We start from the raw sequence: 20990 nt of genomic DNA on the forward strand, positions 1-20990 counted from the left end.
AGGTCTAAGGAGTCCATGAAATCAATGAAAGAATTTAAAAGACTTCGGAGACCCACAGAAATCTGAGTGAGAAACACAGCATCATATGCATATAATAAGGCAGGAATTAAATAAATTAAGATCAGGCAAGCGCAACGATCAGGAAGCCAGGTTAAGATGGTGCCCACGTTAAAGTGGAATTTGGGAGGTTTCAAGGCCCCACTGCAGATGAAATGAGTTAAACTAACTGGAAGCCTATTTAAGGAATCTGAACGAGACACAGGTTATTCGAGCAATTGGATGTAATTACGGAAACCCGCATCACGTCAAATGAGATGGTAAGAGAAGGAGGGGAGAAAGGCGCGACCATGATGTTCTCATAAATGAGGATTGTGGTACTAAAATATAGGGTAGTAACAAGGTCGCTGAAATATCACTTTCTGATGTGCTATTAGAATACTCAATTATATCAACAGAGGATGACCAAATGTAGCATGATGAACAATGAATGGAGGGGTTGGGACTTTAAGTTTTAACACTTTAATGTGACTTGGGGATTTGAGAAATGAAAGGGGGTGGAAACAACAGATTAAACAAGGTCATATGATTTGAGAAATGAAAGGGTGTTGAAACCGCAGATTAAACTAGATCATATGAAAAAGCATATGCTGCTATAGTGACCATATGCATGAGAAGTTTATATGACTAATTGAGATCGAGCATGATTTTGAAATTGACTGTAGAGGGGGATTCGCAGGAAAGCCTTAGGGCTTACAGCAGGATAAGGAAGCAAATGAACGTGCATGAGTGTTTGTATGTGGACAGACTGGATGGGTTTGAAGGCAAACATAAAAGCGAAAAAAATGGGCAACGGTAAAGGGTTCAGGATTTATGTGATTCTGTGGCTGCAGAGTGTACTGCGTAATTTATCACATTTAACACATAATTTGCAAATTTCAACAGAAAATTTTCTTTCTACCTCAAATAGATAAAAATAATATTTTCAGAGAATGTGCTACATAATTTGCCTTTTCTTGCCACTTGGTTTTGATAACCATGACACATATTTTTGTTTTCCATTGAGTCTAAATCTAGTAGTCTAGACAATGGTAAAGCTCTGCTGCAGAATACTTTGTGGGGCTGTGCTTATGATGATAACACCATATTTCAATGAAAACTATGAAATATTTTCCAAACTTCATGGTAAATATGGGTTTTACACCCCTGACTTTTGCGCAATAAATGCACACACACACTCACACACACGACACCTTTCTTTCACAGCTGCATCACAGGAGGATTCATGGTAAGGGTCCCCCTGACAGCAAAGAGAAAAGACAGTTTCTTTTTAAGGGCTATTTTATTTCAATAAATACCAACTCCAATATATTAAATAAGTTAAATACTATATGTAGGTCCCTAAGACTCAAAATCTTCTATCAGTGGTTCTTGAAGCTCCTCTCGATTGGGTGGCCAGCACCATCCAGTGAAGTCAATAGTTCTGGTTGTAACAATATGGGATGTCTGGCTCTGACAGTATTCTGTCACACGAGCCTGATGAGAGGTCTGACAGGACCAGACAACCTCAGAGTAACAAAATAAATAGAATTTGTCATCAACATCGGTATCAGCATTAAATTAAAATTCCTTTAAGGACAGAGAGTAAAATATAATATTTAAGCAAAGAACGCAAACAGAATGCAACAGTATATATACATTGGATCTGTGCCCGTGCATCCTGAGGTGTGTGGAATCGAGAATCTGACGCTGTACACATCACCAAGCACTGACTTTCAGGTCAATGCCCTGTTGGAGAGTGAAGGGTAGAAAACATCTGCATATCAATCCAACTAAAGCATTCTGACAAATAGTATTGTGAGCTGTCTGTAAGAATGTCTGATTCCACTGCCGTCTGTAAGTCTGTTCTGGCAATGTCTTCCCTTCAGCTCAGGCTCAACGCGGATATCCGGCCTCAGAATGTGATGCTTTCATTTCCGGCAAATAAAGTGCAAATGGCAGCTGGCTCAGGTCTTGTGCGGATGCTGCTGTGGTCAGCAGAACACGACTGGTCGTAGCGCGTGGTAGCCTCACACCTGCGCGTTCTTCACCCGCTCGAACGTCTGCATGACATGGGTGGTGGGGACGCAGCCCTCCCTCACGATGCTCAGGATCCCTGGAAGGGAAGAAGCACAACAGCATGAGATTGAGAGAGCTTGGACAGGTCTGAGCTCTGTGAGCAGCAGAGGGAGGAGAAAAGACAAGCATAATGAGCACGGTGGGGATCAGCCCCCAGGAACCAATGGGTGATGGAGTACAGGAGGGAACCGCCCTCTCATGTGGCATATACTGACTGGAGAAAGTGTGCGCCCTCAAGGAGACATTAAATGACTGGGGCAGGGTGGGATATCATGGAATCAACAGACTGCTAAAACACAGACTCAAAAACTTTCAAGGCCAAAATATCTTCCACACACAACTATCTCCCTGCAAAAATGTCAACCTGCAGTAAACTCGCTTTCAAGCACTTGGCCAATAAACTCAGACAGGAGATGGAATAGTAAGTTAACTCTGTATTCCAATAATTAGGAAGTGAGTCCCATTGGAATTAGGAACTTTTAGCAGGTCTAATGATCTTTAAAGAGATATTTGTGTATATTTGTGTATGGTAAATATTTTATAAATCTGCATGTCAGAATCTGTGATTCTGAGCTCTCTATTTTCAGATGGGACCAGAGTAAGAACCTTCAGGTATTGGGTAACTTGTGCAGGGTGGGATTGTCCCTGAGAAACAATAATGTGAGTTTGGGTGAAAAATAAAGGAGCCCACCTTGGGGGATATTGTCTTACTGAGGGAGGCTCTGGGTCCATGTGCTGACTAAGTCAGAGTGAATTTGTAATCACTATTACTAAATATGACAAATTAGCACTATGCAATTTGCATCATTTATTCTTCACTGGAGATAACTTTGAGCATTAAATGTCTCCATAAGAGACATTTTTCGCTGATTAAGTCTTGTGCCAGTATCTAACATGACTTTTTTAATGTGCGTTATATACTACCATTAAAGTTTCATGCAAGATAAAGGCGAACTGCATTTCACACCGTTCATGTAATTTTAGCGAAAGTTTGTGAAACAAATTATGCAAGATGGTACACCAGCAGGGCAGACTAATGATAAAGAGAAATGCTTGTAAAGTTGAAAGTAGGGGTCAGGATTTGGCAGAGGTAAGAAACCTCCAGTCGCATCCCTGTAAACTTTGAACAAGCACTTGGAGTTTTCCTCAGAGGCTCGATAACGTGCATCTCTTTGTTACGCATTCATCCTGGCCCCTTTAGTGTTTCATCTGTCAATTCAGTTTGGGCTTTGTACGTCTGTATGCCTTGGGACACCAGGAATACACTGGATCAGGACTGGTTTTCCCCAAATCTCATGGCAGATGTTTGGTGAGTGGGGAGGGGTGCGGTGAGCAGAGCCCCCTGTTCACATCCATAGATGCTCCCGAGTCTACTTTGGGAGTAGCAGGGGACAGAGATGAAACGGAAACAAGCATTGGTTGAGACCCACCTTCGTCTATCCTCAGACAGTTCACCACAGTGGAGCCAACCATCTCGTAGGAGTCCCCATCACACAGCACCCCCTCCAGCTTGTGCCGTAGACGCCTGAAACACAGAGAGGAAATACAAAATCACTCATTTAAAGTAATAATTGACAAAGGCTCAGGTGCTGGGGATTAGGGGAAAGCCCGAGGATGATAAACATCTACCTGACCTCAAGCTCAACTGGTCAAATACACCTGTGTTTAATGCGCCCACATTTAGGCTTATGCCAAGCATCTCAAATACATTAAAACATATGCGTGAGATATCACCAACACCCTTTTCCCTCCTTTCACCTTTCAGTAGCACTAGTCTAGTCATATGCTTAAAAAAACCTAAACCATTCAAAATAGTTCACCACCCATCAATAGTCCCACACACTCCCTTTCACCTTTCAGAATCTTCAGCTCACGCACCTCCACAATCCTTGCCCCTGCCCTTAGCTCCTAGTAGCCATCTAGTAACTCTCAAACCCCAGGCACCATCTCTTTCGTAGAAGGCCCACTCAAATATTTTCCTGATTTCAGCCCCTGTTCTGAATGAGTACTCACGAGATGACCATGTCATGGTGGGTGCTGTCACACTCCCCACTCGGATTGGCAGAAGTGATGGCCAGAGGGCCAGTCATGTCAGTCAGGTGGGCAGAGATAGTGTGGTCCGGCACTCGGATCATGATGGAGTCTTTGGTGCCCACAATATCATAAGCTGGTCCAACTCCTGCAGAAGGAGAACATAACAAAATTAATCAGCAACAAGTCAGATGTGAGTGAGTGAGCATTTGTGTTTGACTCTGTTTATTTGCTCAGCATTATGAACAGAGATGCTGTACAGTGATGACTTCGTTTGGTTGTGCTTAATTTGAGCAGATGTTTGAATGGTATAGCCTCAGAACATCAAGAATTAATTAGGGTCCTTGAATACGTGATTGCTCTAGTTGTGCAGTGGGCACACATTGTCCATTTAGTATGAAAGAAGTTCTACTAAAGCATTACAAACAGCCATGATCTGTGCAGGTAACAGCGGTGGGGCCGTATTGGGGGGGGGGGGGGGTTCGAGGGACGATGCCGAGGGAAAATCAAATAAATAATTAATTTTCCCTCTGCATCATCCCTCGAAATCCCCCCCAACGAGGCCCCACCGCCCCATCAATGTTACCTGCATGGACCGCGGCTGATTACAATACTGTGGAAGGCAACCACACATTTGTTTGTTATATCTTGAGAGGCCAGATGTCTGCAATACATATTGTTAACAACTCTTTAAAAAAGACTTCAGCCTGAAATTTATTTCTGTCTTACATAATTTTGTGGCTGTTTGATATATCATTCTGTCTGCGCGAGGGACTATTTCACAACTGAAATGTACACTGACTCATCACGCAAAAATGTTATCTTATACAGCCATAGTATACCAAAAGCAACCATTCTTTGCGTTGTCATTGCTGTGGGGTTTAATTAATGTTTTAGTCAGAAATTGTGCGAGTCCCATATATTTCTTTATCAGTTTTACACACATGTACACATACACCACACACACACACACACACACATATATATACATAATATATATGATATGTACATGCAATAGGTACATGAGATCTGGGGTCTGTGTGCTTTAGGGGTGAATGTGCATTTAATACCTGCATGAGATTGGGGTCGTTACACATTAGGGGGGGCCTGGATTCTGATATGTATATGCAATAGCTCCATGTGATAGGGGCCTCTACACAGAATGGGGGTCACTGGACCCTGATATGCACATGCAATAGCTATATGAGATGGGGGTCTGTAAACTTCAGGAGGGTGAATGTACATGCAATGCCTGCATGAGATGGGGGTCTGTAGACATTAGGGGGTCCATGATACATGTAATACCCTCATGAGACGGGGGTCTGTAGATATCAGGGGGTGAATGTGCAGGTAATGTCTGCATGAACTGGGCCATGCATATATTAGGGGGGGCTGAATGAAATCTGATATGTATATACAATAGCTATGTGAGATGGGGGTCTGTAGCCATTAAGGGGTGAATAGACCCTGAAATGTACATACCATAGCTACATAAGAAGGGGGGCTATAGACATTGGGGGTTGAATGGAGTGATAGGTGCAAGTAATTCCTGCATGAGATGGGAGTCAGTGCACATTGGGGGGCGGGGGAGAAGAAGCATGGTCTAGACTAGCAGCACGTACATGGAGTGAGCACATCCCTGAATTTCCCCAGGCACAACTTCGGGCATTTGTAGCCCTCACCCCTCTACCATCCTCATCCCACCCCTCTTTGGAGAAGGAAAGAGACCATGCAGAAGAGGTCACACTCACCCATCCTCTTCAGCCACTCCCCCTTCTGGACAATGCAGCTGATACCCCCAGGGTAGACGCTCCCCATGAAGTCCCAAAGCAGAGGGCTGAATGGGGGTCTCACGGCCCGCAGCTGGTCCAGGTGGGAGATGCAGATACAGATGGGCTTCTCCAGGGGTCGGTCCTGCAGAGAATGGAAGAAAAGGGAGAAATTAATGGTTTAGAGACAGAGGGGGAGGTCAGGACCTTCAGACATTATGTGCAGGATACATAAGTGACTTTAGACCCAGTCACACCACCTCTGTAAATAAACTAAAAGTCTCCTGTGGTAGCCAAGAGATTGTGCAAGTTAAAAGCATGTATGGCCTTCTAATGACACTTACACTGTGACCCCTAATGTATGATGATTTATGTGGAGCACGAGTTGTCTTTTGGCATTGTGACTGTTCTAAAAATGTATCGCTAATGTCACATATTGATGCAAATGCCTGAGGTCTGGAAATCTGTTGATTCCCATACCCGTCACATTAGCCATTGGACTTTCAATGTTATTGTTCCTTTTTACTGCATGTTTGAATAAATAGAATCCTTTCCATTTGGAAGTACCACACAGCTCTAATTGTAGTTCTGTGATTCTACACTTATGTTGTTTGGTAGGGACCTATGTCTCCCGCAATACACTATTACCCTCGGTCCCGCTTGACACACAGGGTTCCCTTGTTCTTTGTTACTCTCTTTCTAAAGTCCTACAGCAGACAGACACTGGCCACAGAGTTCTATGCAATCCTAGTCTGAGAATGCAGACTCACTGTGTAATCTGGGGCATTAGTATCTTTCTTGTGCATGTGATAGCATCTAGCTGGGCTATTCTGCCCCTAACCCAGGGCTCATGTGGATTGGAACCCACATGTCCGGTTTCACCCCCATCTCGCACTCTCCTCGCAAAGCATGACAAGCTACCATTTAACCTGGCTGCTTTCCATTTTTTTTTTTAAAGTTTTGGAGTTGGAACTTTCTAGGCAGATATTACCATGGAATCCCTCACCTGCAGAATGTTTTTACCCTGTCATTTAAATGACAATATATCCAACTATACATACTCCAGGCTGGTATCACCTTGGTAATCACACCCCTGCAGACTGGTTTCACCCTGACGTTTCCATGACAGTGTCTCAACCCACTGGGTGATATCTAACTGTTCTAGCAAAAGGTGTGCCTTATTCTTGAATGACAGAGCATCTGTCTCAGCCTCGGGTGAATTCTGCCGGAAGTCCGCTCCTCGGTGCTCACCTTGATGGTGTAAATCTTCTGGATGGCCTCGGGGTGTTTGCAGGAGGCCGCCAGGGCATAGACCGTGTCTGTGGGGACCCCGCACACCCCACCCTGGTCCAGCAGGGCGGCGATGGTCCTTAGACTGCTGGTGCGATAGGAATCGGGGCACACGCAGGAGTCGGACGCCTCAACTTTCTCCTCTGACTTCGTTTCCTAAAAGGACAAAGAACAGACAAGGGGTGAGACAACGCCACCTAGAGCTGCCCTTGAGCAGCACATACACATCCCAGAGTTAGAGGGCTGAGATATGGACTGGTTATTTGAGAGACACATTTATCGGAACTGAGTATTATTTTAAGAATAGTAATCGTAACATATTGCATGTATGATTCAAGGTACCTTGAAGAGAGGTAGTCCCATGGGAATCAGGTCCTTGCTGAAAATGCAGTTTCCAAGAGATGCCACTGCTCCGTAGATACAGACGACACTGAAGACGGACAATACTGTGACTGAAAAAACACACAAAGACGGGAAAATTAGACATTAAATTCAATAGTATCAACAACAAGAAGAGGATTGTGCGGATCAAGTTAATGTTAAACCAAGGAGGGATTTCAAGAAGGTAAATGCCACCCAAGACAATAAAATAAAAACATAAGACAGAGATTAATTTTTCCCTCACACTCTGTCTGTATGAAATTACTTGTGGTAAAACATTTACACTAGTACAGGAACCCCTGTCTTGGTTTATACTTAATTGCCCTGGTTCCGAGGGTTATGGGGCTCACCCCAACTCTCCGTATTATAACAAGGTGATTTTAAAGCAGGAGTGGAGAGACAGATACAGAAACTAAGACATGGGGAGGTCTAGCAAAGAACCAGACACATGTCAGGTTTGTGACTGACTCCATTCAGGCCCCACTTGCATTAAAAATGTCAACTCTAGCAGAGTCTGGCACGTAACTGACTCTGCTTCACCCCTCACAACCCTTCAGAAGCACAGGCTTGTCAGGCACCCTCCAGTCCTTTCTACAGACCACTCCCCTTTAGCCCCCACCACATTACACGTGCACTTGTGATGGCACTTAATAGAAGTTGCCTGTTTAGCGTGTATTAACCATTTCGAGATCACTGACATGCATTAATACACAAGAGGAACCCACAGTGGAGGGTGTCGACTTACTCTCGAGCGGGAGAGGCAGGCATTCCAAGGTGAAAAGCAGGAAACAGACAATCACCGCCTCCATCAGCAGGGCGAGCAGCACCAGCACCACGTTGGCATAGGCGACTGTGGAAAAAGCAGAACAAGATGGCGTCAGAGACCGGAAATGACATATTTCAGAGGTCAGCGGGCGTCGCAGTTGCTCAAGTCTTTAGATGAGGTCACTATGATGCCTCAGAACTGTGCATATGGACCATCGAGTGTCAGACACCGGCCCGTACCCACTACAGCCGGAAGCAGCTGCTGTCTGTCAGGGCACCTGGGCCTCAGTATTCAACAGAGGGATGACTGGACATCGGTATCCGGAGAGACTTACCCAAGGACATCAGGAAGACATTGATGACCAGGAAGGTGACGGCACCAACAGTGAATGCACCATAACTGGTGACGTGGATATTCAGCAGGGGACCTGGAGAGGGAAGAGGAGGAGGGGGCAGATGGTTAGTCATGGATGAAACAGAACACAGGAAGGAGCTCTTCCTTCAAAGGCAGGAGATGGCCTGGAGCAGAGACAAGAGATGGAGGAGGACCATATACTGTCCAACACCTCACTCATCCAACAGCCAATCATGGTACTAGATATTGGCTTCTGGTGATGTGTAAAACTGTATCTTCCACCCCATCCTGAACAGGTGTGCCCTGATTTGGTGATACACACTTACCAGAGCACCTTATCCCAGTATAAAATGTTTTCTCGCATGTGTTAGAAGACAAGCGAAAATTAAATTCTGGTAAATATGCCCCTGGGTGCAGGAAATGACCAGTTATTTGAACAAAGGCATTATTACCTATTGGTTCTTCCCACAACTGGATTATCTACAACAGTTTATCAATAGTTTATCTAGACCCATTAATGGTTCTATAAGTCATTAGTCCCCTCCTAGTGGCCACCAGGTGCACTCCTCTCCAACCCTTTTCCTTCCCCCTGCCAGTCATCACATATGACCCCTCCTAGGTACTTCTTCAGCTCACTGGTTACAAGGGCCCCCCAGTCAAACAAAGAACTGCATGTGATGTCATCATGAAACTACCTGCATGCATGGCTACTCGAAATTAAACTAATAACCAAAAATACACATCACCCCCACTGCCCCTACTGGTATGCCTGAGAATCTAAACCACTCAGAAGCTTCATGACACTGGAGACCTAGGACTTTTCTGAATACATTTTTACACATTGCAAAGAATAAGATTAAGAGATCACAAGTTACCTGTGAGTCGTAGCCACGCCCATGTGGCCCAAACAGCAGCAAAACAGAAGGGTAGGACCGGCCCAAATCTTCGCCCTCTCTGGACCACGATCCTGCAGACGTACAACTGGAAGAGAGCACCAGGAATCAGCACCCAAGGGATGGAGAGGTGGGCTCTGGTGGGGTCACTCAGGGACCCCTGGATGGCAGAGAGTGAGGCCAAGCCATTGCAGATGAAGAAGAGGGCATCAGGGAGCTGGCATCTGGTAGTGCTGACCTCCTGGCCCTCCTTAGACCTGCTGGTGACGCGCTTCAGGCACAGCAGCAAGTCCTGGAGCGTAGCCGATGACATCACTTGGGGTCCAGTAGAGATCAACGACTTATCAGCGATGGAGTTAATGAGGCTGGCAAAAGTGGCATAGAGGGAGGTGGCTGTGTAAATGCTGCAGACCACTCCGAAGAAGATATGGGATCCCTGGAGTGGAATCTGTTGGATGGTGGAGACAGTGAGGAGGAGGAAGCATGAATTCTGCAGCACCTCCAGGAGGTCTCTGTTGAGGGACATCAGGCAGAGGATGCAAGCGGCGACCAGAAAGAACCAGCCCCCCACCATGCCGGCTCGGCTCTTGTCCACATTGTCCCCCGAGAGGAGCACCGTGACAATGAACTCTTCCCAGGACATCAGCAACCAGAACAGGCTGTGGAGTCCAAGCTTGGTGGTGTGGTAGACGTCTTCTCTCAAGTAACTGTAGTAGCTGGCGCAGAGCTGGGACAGCGCATTGATGCTGACCCAGATGGCACCAATGTAGAAGGTCTTCATGTAACCAAAGCAATAAAAGGCAAAGATGAGCGAGGCCACTGCGTCAGCGATGTGCCCCAAGGCCATGGGCTCCGCGTACTTGGAGTTCTTCTTGGTCTCCTCCCCGATGCCACTGGAAGAGGTGCTGTTGGCTGAGCCCAGAAGCAAGACGCTGAACATGGGGTTCCCGAAGCCTGGAAGGACATTCCTCTGGGTCAGGCCCTTCAGGAGCAGGGCAGTGGCACCATAAAACCCAAACAACACAATGAGAAGCTCCAGGGTCCCGGAGACCACCAGCGCCCACTGTCCGAAGAGCCCCACCGCCTCGAAGACCAATGTGAGGGTGATGGCGCCAAACACGAAGGGCATGACGTAGTTAACGGTGGCCGAACAGAAGGAGAGGATGAAGGCGACGGCGGTGTATGCCACCAGCCCTGCTACTGCACTCTCACTGACCGGAAGAGGGGAGGCGCCCATGATGGTCTGGCTGTTAGAAATGTTCAGAGTTTGTGTGGTGTTGTGGATGGTGGGGTACGCTCCCAGGACAACACGTGTAGCCCCGTAGCTGCTCCAGAGTGCGGCAAATGCCACAAAAGCGGTGCTCCCCAGGTGATCGTACTTCCGGAAGCACAGGAAGCCTGCAATGAGTTGTGTCAGTCCTCCAATCAGGATGAGATGGACCCCTGCAAGAGATAAACAGGCATTGAGCAACACGTGCGTGTGTGTGTGTCTGTGTCTGTGAGTGTGTACCCCCTCCCTCCAAGTGTCTTATACATTGTTACCCCAGCGCCACCTGTAACTCTTTGTGTGATCTGTGGCTGCCACACTCACCTGCCAAGATGTTCTCCACCCCTTCAGCGTTCACTTTGGTGTGGAAGGAAAAGAAGTTCTGTAGGGCCACCAGGAAGGCGCTGATGACGTTGGCGAGGAAGCCCATGACGGATGGTTCACTGTAGTACACAGAGGCGAAGCCTTCCATGGTGAGTGGCAGACCTGGGGGAGGGGTCAATAGGTAAGAAATTAGCCACAGGTCAGAGGACACAAGAGATGAGATTCGGACAGGAGGTGAGAGGGGTAGGGGGTAAGAAGGAGATGGAAGACGGGTAGCTGGGTGGGTATGACCCAGATTAGATTGGTGCACGAGGTTAGATGGGGACAGGTGAGACAGGAGCCAGAGGCCTAATATCAGACAGAGGTGAGATGGGAACAGGATGAGTGATATGGAATAAGCATGTGAGAGTGAGACAGTAGGTGAGATGGAAGACAAGAATGAGGGACAGTGATTGACATGGAAGACGTGAGAGTGTGACCGTGGGTGAGATGGAAAACACGTGAGAGTGAGGCAGTGGGTGAGATGGAAGAAATGTGTGAGAGTGGGACAGTGGGTAAAATGTAAGACATGTGAAAGTGGGACAGTAAGTGAGATGGACGATACATGAGTGTGACAGTGGGTGAGATGCAAGACAGGTGTGAGAGTGGGACAGTGGGTGGGATGGAAGATACATGAGAGTGGGACAGTGAGTGAGATGGAAGAGACGTGAGAGTGGGACAGTGGGTGAGATGGAAGACACATGAGAGTGGGGCAGTAGATGAGGTGGAACACATGTGAGAAAGGGACAGTGGGTGAGATGGAAGACATGTGAGAGTGGGACAGTGGGTGAGATGGAAGATATGTGAGAGTGGGACAGTGGGTGCGATGGAAGACAGGTGAGAGTGGGACAGTAGGTGAGATGGAAGAGACGTGGACAGTGAGTGTGATGGAAGACAGGTGAGAGTGGGACAGTGGGTGTGATGGAAGAGACATGAAAGTGGGACAGTGAGTGAGATGGAAGAGACATGCGAGAGTGGGGCAGTAGGTGGGATTCGAGACAGAATTGAGCTAGGAACCAATGGTAGGAAGGGAGAGGAGGTGAAATGTGAACTGCCAGTGAAAGGGGTGCACGGGATAAGATGGGGGTGGGCAGTGAAACTGAGACGAGGACATGAGGTAAAATGGAGCTTAGAGGTGAGAACAGGAGTTGAAATCTAGCGAAACTTTACGAGGTGACATGAGGTAAAAAGTTAAACGTGAACCAGAGGTGAGATCCACAGAGAGACGGTGTAGAGATGAGGTGGTCTAGTGGTTGGTGTGGGCGGAGCAGAGTGGGTGGAGGAAGGAAGGTATGACCAGGGACAGGAAGGGGCGGAGAAAGGGGATGGCCAGGCAGTCGAGTGCAGGGCTAAGCTGGTGTAAGGACGAGAGAATAAAGTGTCCTGAATAGAACCCTTCGTGTCTGTCCTTATTGGTGCCCTTAGGACATGACAGCTGGCGACGAGGGTGGGATGGAGCTAGCTGCTCTCCCTGGAACACCAGCACACTAGCGAGTCCGGTGAAGGGCTGGTCGAGAAAACCAGCGGAAGCGCCGCCACTCGCGACACGCCCGAAGCGTGTGAAAGCCCCGTAACAAGAAAAGAACAAGAGCGCAAGGCGCGCCCTGCCTGAGGAGAAGCCGGCACCAGGAACGGCAGGAAGGGAAGCGACGACGCTGACGCGCGCGTCCCCCGAGGCAGATTGGAGCAGTGAGCGCGAAGAGAGACCCCGCCCGCCTACCTGCTGCCGAACAGTGAGTGAAGCGGATGATGAGAGGGGCCGCCTGAGCAGCGCGCAGTCCTGAAATGAATGGAGTGAGAGCCCGGCACCACGTGTGATACCTACGCGCGTTATTCAACCGGCGGCCATCTTGAAGTCAGGCGGATCTCCAGACGCCCCATGCAAATAGACCCGGGCGGCCATTTTGAAGTCAGGCAAAGCTGAAATTTAAACAAGCACAGGCTAATACAAAAAAAAAAAAAAAAAAAGGAAGAAGAAGAAACGAGGAACATACCTGAAACTAGTTTACAAGATTCCACGTAGGAGTCCCTGGGCCTGCATTGCGCCGACGCTGCGCACATCGCACGTGCACCACGATGTCGAACCACGGATCCCCTGCTCAGTCTCCAGCGCGCCAGGATGCGAAACCGATCATCATGGGGCTGTCGCACCTGCGCCCCCCAGAACCATTAGCGCTCGTGGTTGGGAGCAGCATGGGCCCTCGCTGGGAAGAGTGGATTGAGGACTTTGAGGACTACATCAAGGGCTCGAAGGTGATAGGGGATGAAGATCAAATGATCGCACTTCGGAACCTCGTGGGCAAGGACATCAGCAAGATGATTAAGGAACTTCCTGCCGCAGACGCGGGAACGTATGCAAACGTGCGTGCAGCACTGGATCGGAAGTTTGTGCACAAGAAGAACGTAGATTACGAACGTTACGTGTTCCAAAGAGCGCGACAAGAAAAGGATGAGGTCATGGGCTCGTACATCACAAGGCTGCGGCGATTGGCGCGTCACTGTGAATTCGACGAGTTCTCGACGGACGACGCCATACGCCTGCGGGTGATCGACGGTTGCCAGTCAGAGACGCTACGCAGGAAGCTACTAAAAAAGAGCCACACATTGGATGAAATAGAAGAGATCACAAGGCTCCATGATCAGACGGAAGAACAAGCCAAGACCATGGAGGCAGGACGCGTGGATCGCAAGGAGGTGGTGTGTCAAGTGCGCACCGACCGCCCTCGCCGGGGGTCGAAAGAATGGGAACGGCAAACTCGGCCGCCATCGAGACACCCCCGTCGCTCTGGCCATCGGCGGCCTGACTCGGGGAAGAGAAGCCGGCGTCAAGACTATGGGAAGAAGGCGCCGTTGAGAAGATGCTACCGTTGTGGATACGACTTCCCACACATCGGGGCGTGCCCGGCCCTGGGACAGAAGTGCCACAAGTGTGGTCGCAACAACCATTTTGAGACAATGTGCGGGGACTACCGCCGGGAGAAAGAAAAGGCCTCCACGAGGTCACCAAGAGGCGAGACGCGCCGCCATCACGCGCGCGCGGTACGAGACCGCCGGAAGTCCTCCTCCAAGTCCTCCCAGTCCAGCAGGGAGTCGCGGTCCTCACGGTGGTCTAGAAGGTCACCATCCAGAGACTCCGAATCACTTTCAAGTGAACATGAGTACTCCGTTGAATATGCCAACATGATCGCCGATCCAGACCAACTAAAAAAATACCCTCGGCTGGACATCAGCGTTGGCACGCATCCCACGAAATTCGTGATGGACAGTGGAGCATCCCTCAACTACATCCCAGTCACGGAATACAAAAAGATGAACCCTCGGCCTCGGCTCAATCCCGCACATGTGCGTGTCTACACCTGGATGTCCAGGAAACCACTCCCTTGCCTTGGGAAGTTTTCCACGACACTGAGGCATCAAACAACATCTATTCCGGCTGTGATTCACGTCATCGAGGGACCGGAAGCTGACTGTCTCCTCAGTCTCCCGACTGCTGAACGGCTGAAGTTGGTGGAAATCCTGTACCGCGTCACCAGTGACAATGACACCATTCACAAGTTCCCGAGGCTGTTCTCCGGACTCGGGAAAATGAACAGGGGCCAGATCCGCCTCCACATAAATGACCAGGTCCGCCCGGTTGCCCAACACCCGCGGAAGGTACCGTTCCACCTCCAGCAAGCGGTGGAGGAAGAGCTGCAGGATCTGCTGGACGCCGACATCATCGAACGAACAGAGGGCGCCACACCGTGGGTTTCTCCAGTCGTGATAGTACCGAAGAAAGGAACACCAGGGAAAGTGCGACTCTGTGTGGACATGAGAATGCCCAATACCGCCATTGAGAGAGAGCGTCATCCGGGACCGCACTTAAGCGACATGATCGCCGCCCTCAATGGGGCGAGGGTGTTTTCCAAGCTGGACTTAAACAAAGGCTACCATCAGCTGGAACTACACGAGAGTTCCCGCTATATCACGACGTTTGCAACACATCTGGGGTTGTTCAGATACAAGAGACTGAACTTTGGCATTTCATCAGCCGCAGAAATTTTCCAAGAAGCCATCCGGCAAACGATACATCACATCCCAAATACGCTGAACTACAGCGATGACATTCTCGTCTATGGAGCAACACTCCAAATCCACGACACGGCCTTAGACAGGGTCTGTCATGCTCTACTGGACGCTAACCTCACACTCAACAGGGAGAAATGCGAGTTCCATCAGTCGCAGCTGAAATTCTTTGGCCACATCTTTTCAGGAGCCGGAATGCAACCAGACCCTGACAAAGTGAGTACTCTGAACAGCACCAAGAGTCCACTGGACGTCAGTGACGTGCGGTCGTTCCTCGGCATGGCGAGCTACTGCTCAAGATATATTAAGGACTATGCCACCATCAGTCACCCACTTCGCACTCTCACCAAACAGGGGCAGGCATTTGAGTGGACCCCTGAATGCGAGCAAGCCTTCCAGGACATAAAGAAAGCTGTGGGCACAGTGGAAAGCCTGGCTTATTTCAGCCCGGATCGCAAGACCGAAATAACAGTGGACGCGAGCCCCGTCGGGCTGGGAGCCATCCTGGCTCAATATGACAAGGACTCGGACCACCGCCACATTGTGGCACACGCCAGCCGGAGCCTCTCCGACACGGAGAAGGCCTACTCCCAACCGGAAAAGGAGAGCCTTGCGGTCGTGTGGGCGTGTGAGCATTTCCACGTGTTCATCTACGGGAAGCATTTCACCATGGTAACAGACCACCAGGCGCTCGTCACAATTTATGGCAACCCCCGGTCCAAAATGCCACCACGCATCGAGAGGTGGGGACTCCGTCTGCAGGAATACACGTTCACAATCGTACACAAGCCAGGGAAGGCTGCCAACCCAGCCGACTACATGTCGCGCCACCCGGAAGACTCGCAGAGACCCACACCGTCCATGGCAGACGAATATATCCACTTTGTGGTGGACCACGCACGACCACCAGCAGTCCCCCTAGAGGCCATCCTGGACGCCACCCAGCAGGACACCATGCTACAACAGGTGATCCGAAGGGTCCGAACAAACAGGTGGCGGCATGAAGAACCGGAGGACGAGAGGGGTGACAGCACAAAGCGTCAGGAGTGGCAAGCGTTCCGGAATGTGTGCGAAGAACTATCTGTCACGCCCGATGGCCTACTGTTACGGGACAACCGAATTGTAATACCCCAGCAACTGAGACAGGGAGTCGTCAACCTGGCACACGAAAGCCATCGAGGAGTAGTCACGACGAAAAGAGCACTTCGTGAACGTGTCTGGTTCCCCTTCCTTGACAAGATGGTAGAGAACACCCTGAAAGACTGTCTGCAGTGTCAAGTGGTAAGGCAAGGAGACCCGCCAGCACCACTTCAGATGACGCCCCTGCCACCAGGAGTATGGCAAGAACTGGCCATGGACTTCTACGGCCCCATGCCGTCGGGCAAGTACGTGTTAGTCATTATAGATGAATATTCGCGGTTTCCCATCGCCCGGTTTGTCCCATCCACCAACGCGGCTGCCACGCTTACCATCCTGGATGAAGTCTTTGCAGCATGGGGCATACCCGCTGAGGTGAAAACAGACAATGGGCCCCCTTTCAATGGCCGGGAGTTCAGTGACTTCCTGACGCTCATGAATGTGCGACACCGACGGATAACACCACTATGGCCGCAGGCCAACGGCACCGCGGAAAGATTCATGGCCACTCTCAAAAAGACATTTCAACAGGCTGCTCTAGATAAGAGAGACCCGCAAGCAGCCCTCAATGATGTGCTCCGAGCCTATCGGACGACACCGCATGCTACTACCGGCAAATGCCCGGCCACACTCATGCTGGGACGCCCAGTCCGGACACGGATACCCACCTGGGAGGGGGCACTACGTCCCATTTCCCCCAGCCGCATCCATCGGGAAGTGAAAGCCACCGACAAAGCTCGCAAAGAAAGCATGAAGGCATACGCGGATGGCAGGAGACGTGCTCGGTCCCTCTCATTCCACGAGGGAGATTGCGTGGTCGTCAAGCAGGAGCAGTGCAAGAAGACAGACAGTAGGTTCAGAGCGGAACCTCTAACGGTCACCCGACAAAGAGGTACCATGCTGACAGCGGAGTCAGACAACAGGCGTGTAACAAGAAATGTGTCCCACTTTCAGAAGTGCAGCCCGGGCCTACAAGAGACACTTGAGTCGCGAGTGACATTGTCAGGAACTCGACAGTTCGAAACACAGAGCGACGGTGATAGCCACCTGGGACAGATATCCGGCGCCGGCACCATCGCAGTACCTGAAGGTCGCACACTCAGACCACGGCAAGCAATCCGCCAGCCCAAGCGGCTGATTGAAGAACTGTAACTCTTGGTGACTCATTTTGCTAACAAAGGGGGAGATGTAGAGATGAGGTGGTCTAGTGGTTGGTGTGGGCGGAGCAGAGTGGGTGGAGGAAGGAAGGTATGACCAGGGACAGGAAGGGGCGGAGAAAGGGGATGGCCAGGCAGTCGAGTGCAGGGCTAAGCTGGTGTAAGGACGAGAGAATAAAGTGTCCTGAATAGAACCCTTCGTGTCTGTCCTTATTGGTGCCCTTAGGACATGACAGACGGGCAGGCTGCAGATCAGTGCACCAGGGTAAAGTGAGAGGGGTAGACTGCAGAATAGTGCACCAAAGTTAGAGGAGTAGACTGTACCGATCAGTGCACCAGGGTAAAGTGAGAGGGGCAGACTGCAGATCAGTGCACCAGTGTAAAGTGAGAGGGGCAGACTGTACCGATCAGTGTAAGGGAGTGTAAAGGGGCAGACTGCACCCGTCAGTGTAAGGCAGTGTAATGGGGCAGGCTGTACAGTGTGAAGAGGCAAGGGCAGGCTGTACAGATCAGTGCACCAGTGTAAAGTGAGAGGGGTAGAATGTACAGATCAGTGTAAGGCAGTGTGAAGGGTCACACTGTGCAGTGTGGAGTGACAAGGGCAGGCTGTACACACTGAAAGGTACAGGCGTGGACAGGTTGTTCACCGGAGGAAAGTATCACAGAGGGACGGAAAGTTTGTACATACCGAGGGACGGGAGCTCTGTTTTCTGTTCCGGGGCCGGACTCTTGGGTGCGGGTCGGTGCTGTCTCTCCTCTGTGAGGGCTGCTCTGGTGAGGGTCGTCTAGCTTCCTGTATCCGAGGGACTCTCTCTCCTTGAAGATATGGTCTGGAGAGACGCCCTGTGACGACCGGTCCAATTTCTGAGGTGTCCTCTGTGAGGGCAGGACTTGCCTCTTGGGGTGATCTATGAGGGCCGGCCCTGCCTCCAAGAAGGTGTCTTTGAGGGCTGATGGGTCTCTTCTGTTTATGAGGGAGGATCTCTGAGGGCCGGTGTGCGTCTCCTGTCTCTTAAGCGTCCTGTGAGGGCTGGTCTCGTCTCCGAGGGGCACTCTGTGAGGGTCGCTCTTCCTATCTCTGAGGAGTCCTCTGTGAGGGTCGGTCTCGTCTCTTAGGGGTGCTGTCTGTGAGGGCCGGTCTTCTTGTCTGTGAGGGAAGGTCTCGTCTCTGTGAGGTTTAGCCGTGGGTCCGTGCGAGGGGCGGTCTTGTCTCGAGGAGTCCGCAGAGAGGGTTGTTCTTGTTTGGAGGTGCTCTGTGAGGGTCGTTCTTGTTTGTGGGTGCTCTGTGAGGGTGGTTCTTGTTTGTGGGTGCTCTGTGAGGGTCGTTCTTGTTTGTGGGTGCTCTGTGAGGGTCGTTCTTGTTTGTGGGTGCTCTGTGAGGTCCTGACCCCTCAGTCAGTAGCTGCTCCTCTTCTGACTGTTCCCTGCTCTGTTCGGTTTTATACACAGAAGGTGGGAGGAGCTGTGGAGGGAGTTAGCCTCACAGCCCTGGAAGGTGTGTGGAATTTCCCCCTCGTCGCTCTCCATCCTCCCCCCGTCACCTCAACCTGTCCGTCCTCCGAGCTCCTCCCACTCCAGGGGGGTCGTGAATGACCCGTAACTTTGATTTATCTTAAAACAAAGTTTAAAATACAGAGATTTCTCTTCCTAGGACACGGGTCACCCAATACAGAGTGGAATGTAATAAAACTAGAGGAACCATATGACGGTAGACCTCGAGAGATGAATTAATATTTAGGTTGAGAAATATATATTTAGAAGTTATTTTTTGTAATAATAATGATGATGGCTATTAATATCATTATATTCAAGGCTGGTCTGGGCCACGAGACGCAGTTCCCACAAGGGCAAAGCCTGCGCGTAGATTGTGCTGAGCCCTTCGCCCTGATCACTTATTCACAAGGAGGTCATTGTGGCGACTTAAAGGTGCAGGGAGTGGACCTTCCTCAGGGACAACCTTGTACAATGAGATCGCAGTGGCTGCACCAGGCTTGCAGGGAGTGGTACAGGGACCAGTGTTTTTTTTTTTTTACAGAGTTTTATTTAGCACGAACTTGACCCGAAGGTATCGGGAATCAGAGCCCTTTACACGAGCACCAGTTGCGTTACATGAGGACACATTCACTTTTGTTAGGCAGGGGGAGATTAAGTGATTTCCCCGGAATCACAGGATGTTGAGTGTCCCTAACAAATTAGAGGTGGACGCCCTTGCCGTTGCCGTTCACAAGGAGCTTCACTGGTGCCTTCAGATGTGTGGGAAGTGGTGCCCAGGTGTGTCTTTCACAACAAGCTTCATGTGATGACCACACAAGTGGGGGAAGTGGTGCCCAGGTGTGTCTTTCACAAGGAGCTCACTGTAGTGACATTAGGAGTGGGGGAAGTGGTGCCCAGGTGTGTCTTTCACAAGAAGCTCACTGTAGTGACCTCACGAGTGGGAGAGGTGGTGCCCAGGTGTGTCTTTCACAAGGAGCTCATTGTAGTGACATTGGGAGTGGGGGAAGTGATGCCCAGGTGTGTCTTTCACGGGAAACTCAGTGTGGTGACGTCCAAGTGGGGGGATTGGAGCAGAGCCTTGGACGCCTATCTAAGGAGCTCATGTGGTTACACCAAGGATGAGAAAGTGATACAGGTCCTAGGCATGTCATTCACAAAGATATCTGTGTGGTGAGACCAGGGGTCCAGGGAGTGGTGCAGGGCCCAGGTATGTCTTTCACAGGCAGCTCCATATGGTGAGACCAAGGATGCGGGGAGTGGTGCAGGCCCAGGCATGTCCTTGATAAGGAGCTCCATGTGCTGTGAAAAAGGGAAGCTGGAGTGGCGCTGGAGTAGGGTACGTCTTTCACAAGGAACTCCAGGTGGTGAACAAAGGGGTGCAAGGAGCAGGGCAAGACCTTGTTATGTCTTTCACAAAGAGCTGCATGAGGTAACATCAGGAGTCAAAGCACTGGTGAAGTCCTACATGTGTGTTTCACAAGTTGCTGCATGTGGTGACACTCAAGTTGAGAGAACTACTGGAAGTCTAAGGTATGTCTTTCACAAAGAACTCTGTATGATGAAACTAAGGGGTGCGGGAGTTGTGCAGGGCCCAGCAATGTCTTTCACAAGGAACTCCATGTGTCACACCAGAGCCAGATACGGTAACATCAGGAGTTGCGGGACCGGGCCCCGGCCACGTATGCGTTTCACAAGAAGATCCATCTGTCACACCAGAACTAGATATGGTGACATCAGGAGTGCAGGCGCCTGGGCCACGGCCAGGTATGTGTTTCACATACAAGGAGCTTAATGTGTTACACCAGAGCTAGATACGGTGACGTCAGAAGTGCAGGGACTGGGACACGGCCAGGTATGTGTTTCACAAAGAGCTCCATGTGTCACACAAGAGCTAGATATGGTGACATC

The 20990-nt window shown here is 50.0% G+C and overlaps 1 protein-coding gene across 1 annotated transcript; it reads right to left on the reverse strand.

Moving 5' to 3' along the window:
* Positions 1-2066: 2066 nt before the first annotated feature.
* On the reverse strand, positions 2067-18555 carry LOC146833784 (uncharacterized). The gene is made up of 11 exons (XM_085600090.1): positions 18277-18555; positions 11191-11352; positions 9582-11042; positions 8687-8779; positions 8332-8436; positions 7548-7657; positions 7167-7361; positions 5898-6060; positions 4129-4294; positions 3546-3640; positions 2067-2152 (listed from the first exon to the last, which is right to left on the reverse strand). Exons 2-11 carry the CDS (start codon positions 11336-11338, stop codon positions 2067-2069), a joined length of 2622 nt encoding a protein of 873 aa, XP_085456216.1. The 5' UTR covers positions 11339-11352; positions 18277-18555.
* Between the last annotated feature and the right edge of the window lie 2435 nt (positions 18556-20990).

This window comes from Triturus cristatus, chromosome 4_2 (genome assembly GCF_964204655.1).
Source record: "Triturus cristatus chromosome 4_2, aTriCri1.1, whole genome shotgun sequence".
Taxonomy (NCBI): domain Eukaryota; kingdom Metazoa; phylum Chordata; class Amphibia; order Caudata; family Salamandridae; genus Triturus; species Triturus cristatus.

Coding starts and splice junctions, on each gene's coding strand:
- LOC146833784 (XM_085600090.1), bottom strand. CDS start 11,338: ATGGAAGGCTTCGCCTCTGTGTACTACAGTGAACCATCCGTCATGGGC. Junction 11,043..11,190: donor GGTGGAGAACATCTTGGCAG/GTGAGTGTGGCA, acceptor TATCTCTTGCAG/GGGTCCATCTCATCCTGATT. Junction 6,061..7,166: donor AGAAGATTTACACCATCAAG/GTGAGCACCGAG, acceptor CATTCTCTGCAG/GACCGACCCCTGGAGAAGCC.